Source organism: Phaseolus vulgaris, chromosome 7 (genome assembly GCF_051622355.1).
Source record: "Phaseolus vulgaris cultivar YP4 chromosome 7, ASM5162235v1, whole genome shotgun sequence".
Taxonomy (NCBI): Eukaryota; Viridiplantae; Streptophyta; class Magnoliopsida; order Fabales; family Fabaceae; genus Phaseolus; species Phaseolus vulgaris.
The window spans coordinates 36,481,277-36,484,172 of NC_143504.1; the positions used below are offsets into that span (position 1 = coordinate 36,481,277).

General features: G+C 35.2%; 1 protein-coding gene across 1 annotated transcript; it reads left to right on the plus strand.

Annotated features, from left to right (window-relative positions):
- Positions 1-405: 405 nt before the first annotated feature.
- Positions 406-1,206, plus strand: LOC137829125 (Ulp1 protease family protein). The gene is given in 1 exon segment (XM_068635920.2): positions 406-1,206. A coding segment is annotated over 1 exon segment (801 nt).
- Positions 1,207-2,896: the final 1,690 nt, after the last annotated feature.

Here is a 2,896-nt window from a genome sequence, read left to right on the forward strand (position 1 = left end):
AATATAAGTTTGTAATTGGTTTAAGGACGAATAGTTTTCTTCATTAAAACCTTGATAAAGATTCATTGTCTTTGAAGCCTTGTGTTGAATATTTGTGATTGTTCTTTTGGCAAATTCTGTGTTCTTCAAAACTGTTAAAAGTGAACCAATCTGGTGTTGCTATTTTTCATTGTTTGATCTTAATCCTAATCTGGATATGTTCTATTTGTGTTAAAGTGGTTTGAAGAATCAATCTGTTCAATCTAAAATCAATCTGTTCTTTTTCCTCTGTTAAACTATAAAACAGTTTGAGTTTGCGAAAATTTTATAACTTCAATTCACCCCTCCTCTCTTGAACTTAGACACCAATAGACCCAACAATTGGTATCAGAGCTAGGACTTGTATTTTGGTCAAGTGTATGCATTATGTCTGAGTTTAAAATTCCTTTTGTTGAAGGTGCGTCTATTAATAGACCTCCTATGTTTGGTGGTGTGAATTATGCTTTCTGGAAAATTAGAATGAAGATCTTCATGGAATCTATTGACATGGGTATTTGGGATTTAGTGGCAAATGGACCTTTAGTACCTATGCAGGTTGACAAAGAAGAAACTGTGAAGAATCCTTGGTCTGAATGGAGTGAAACTGAAAGGAAGAAGGTTCAATATGACTCCCTAGCCAAGAACATCATCACCTCTGCATTGAATATGGATGAATTCTTTAGAGTGTCCCAATACAACTCAGCTAAAGAGATGTGGGAAGTACTAGAAGTAACCCATGAGGGCACAAATGATGTGAAACGTTCAAGGAAGCATTCACTCATTCAAGAATATGAGTTGTTTAGGATGCAATCAGAAGAGAGAATTGCAGATGTGCAGAAACGGTTTACACATATTGTAAATCATCTCACTAGTCTTGGTAAGGTCTTTGACAAGGAAGAGCTCAACATAAAGGTGTTGAAATGCCTTGATAGGAGCTAGCAACCTAAGGTAACAACAATCTCAGAATCCAGAGATTTATCCAAGATGTCCACTGCTGCATTATTTGGAAAATTGATGGAGCATGAGCTAGAACTCAAAAGATTGAAAGAACAAGAAACAGTGGAGAAAAGAGCCAAAGGAATTGCCTTAAAGACTACCATGGAACATGATACAAGTGAGGAAGAGAAGAATTCTGAACATGATGAGACTTTGAGTATGCTTACCAAAAAATTCAACAGATTCCTTTAAAAGAAGAACCGAGACAAAACTCAACAAAGAAAAAGGTACTCAAAACCAATGACTTAAATTCTTCTAGTTATACTTGTTTTGGTTGTGGCAAACCAAGTCATATAAAGGTTGATTGCCCAAACAATCAAAACAAAGAAAAATCAGCAAGCAAGAAAAGTGAAAGAGGCAAAGGAAAAAGAGCTTATATCTCTTGGGAAGAGAATGATGTATCCTCAACAAGTGACTCTTCAACTAGAATGAAGAAGCAAATTTGTGCTTCATGGTGAATGACGAAGGATCAATCTCTGATTCGGTAAGTGATTTTTCCACTGATTCTGAAAGTTATGATCAGTTGTTAATTGCATTTAAGGAAACACATGATGAAGCAAACAGATTGGCTGTAATATGCAACAAACTGAATAGAATAAACAAGGTACTTGAACCTAAGGTTAAGTCACTTGAGGAAGAATTACATAAAGCTAAAACTGATTTGGTTAGCCTTGAATTGACTTGCTTGCATGCATCTATAAAAACCTGTGAAAATTGTAAGAAGTTGGAAAAACAAGTTGAATACTTGATGAAAACCTTATCAAATTTCACCAAAGGTAGAGAAAATCTTGAAACATTGTTGGGATCATTCAAGAATATGAGTTGTTTAGGATGCAATCAGAAGAGAGAATTGCAGATGTGCAGAAACGGTTTACACGTATTGTAAATCATCTCACTAGTCTTGGTAAGGTCTTTGACAAGGAAGAGCTCAACATTAAGGTGTTGAAATGCCTTGATAGAAGCTAGCAACCTAAGGTAACAACAATCTCATAATCCAGAGATTTATCCAAGATGTCCACTGCTGCATTGTTTGGAAAATTGATGGAGCATGAGCTAGAACTCAAAAGATTGAAAGAACAAGAAACAGTGGAGAAAAGAGCCAAAGGAATTGCCTTAAAGACTACTATGGAACATGATACAAGTGAGGAAGAGAAGAATTCTGAACATGATGAGACTTTGAGTCTGCTTACCAAAAAATTCAACAGATTCCTTTAAAAGAAGAACCGAGACAAAACTCAACAAAGAAAAAGGTACTCAAAATCCAATGACTCAAATTCTTCTAGTTATACTTGTTTTGGTTGTGGCAAACCAGGTCATATAAAGGTTGATTGCCCAAACAATCAAAACAAAGAAAAATCAGCAAGCAAGAAGAGTGAAAGAGGCAAAGGAAAAAGAGCTTATATCTCTTGGGAAGAGAATGATGTATCCTCAACAAGTGACTCTTCAACTAGAAGTGAAGAAGCAAATTTGTGCTTCATGGTGAATGACGAAGGATCAATCTTTGATTCGGTGAGTGACTTTTCCACTGATTTTGAAAGTTATGATTAGTTGTTGATTGCATTTAAGGAAACACATGATGAAGCAAACAGATTGGCTGAACCTAAGGTTAAGTCACTTGAGGAAGAATTACATAAAGCTAAAACTGATTTGGTTAGCCTTGAATTGACTTGCTTGCATGCATCCATAAAAACCTGTGAAAATTGTAAGAAATTGGAAAAACAAGTTGAATACTTGCTAAAAACCTTATCAAATTTCACCAAAGATAGAGAAAATCTTGAAACATTGTTGGGATCTCAAAATGTTGTTTTAATAAAAATGGGCTAGGATATAATCCTTGAATAAAGAACAATGTGAAAAAGTTGTCCAGTTTTTTTGTTCCCTC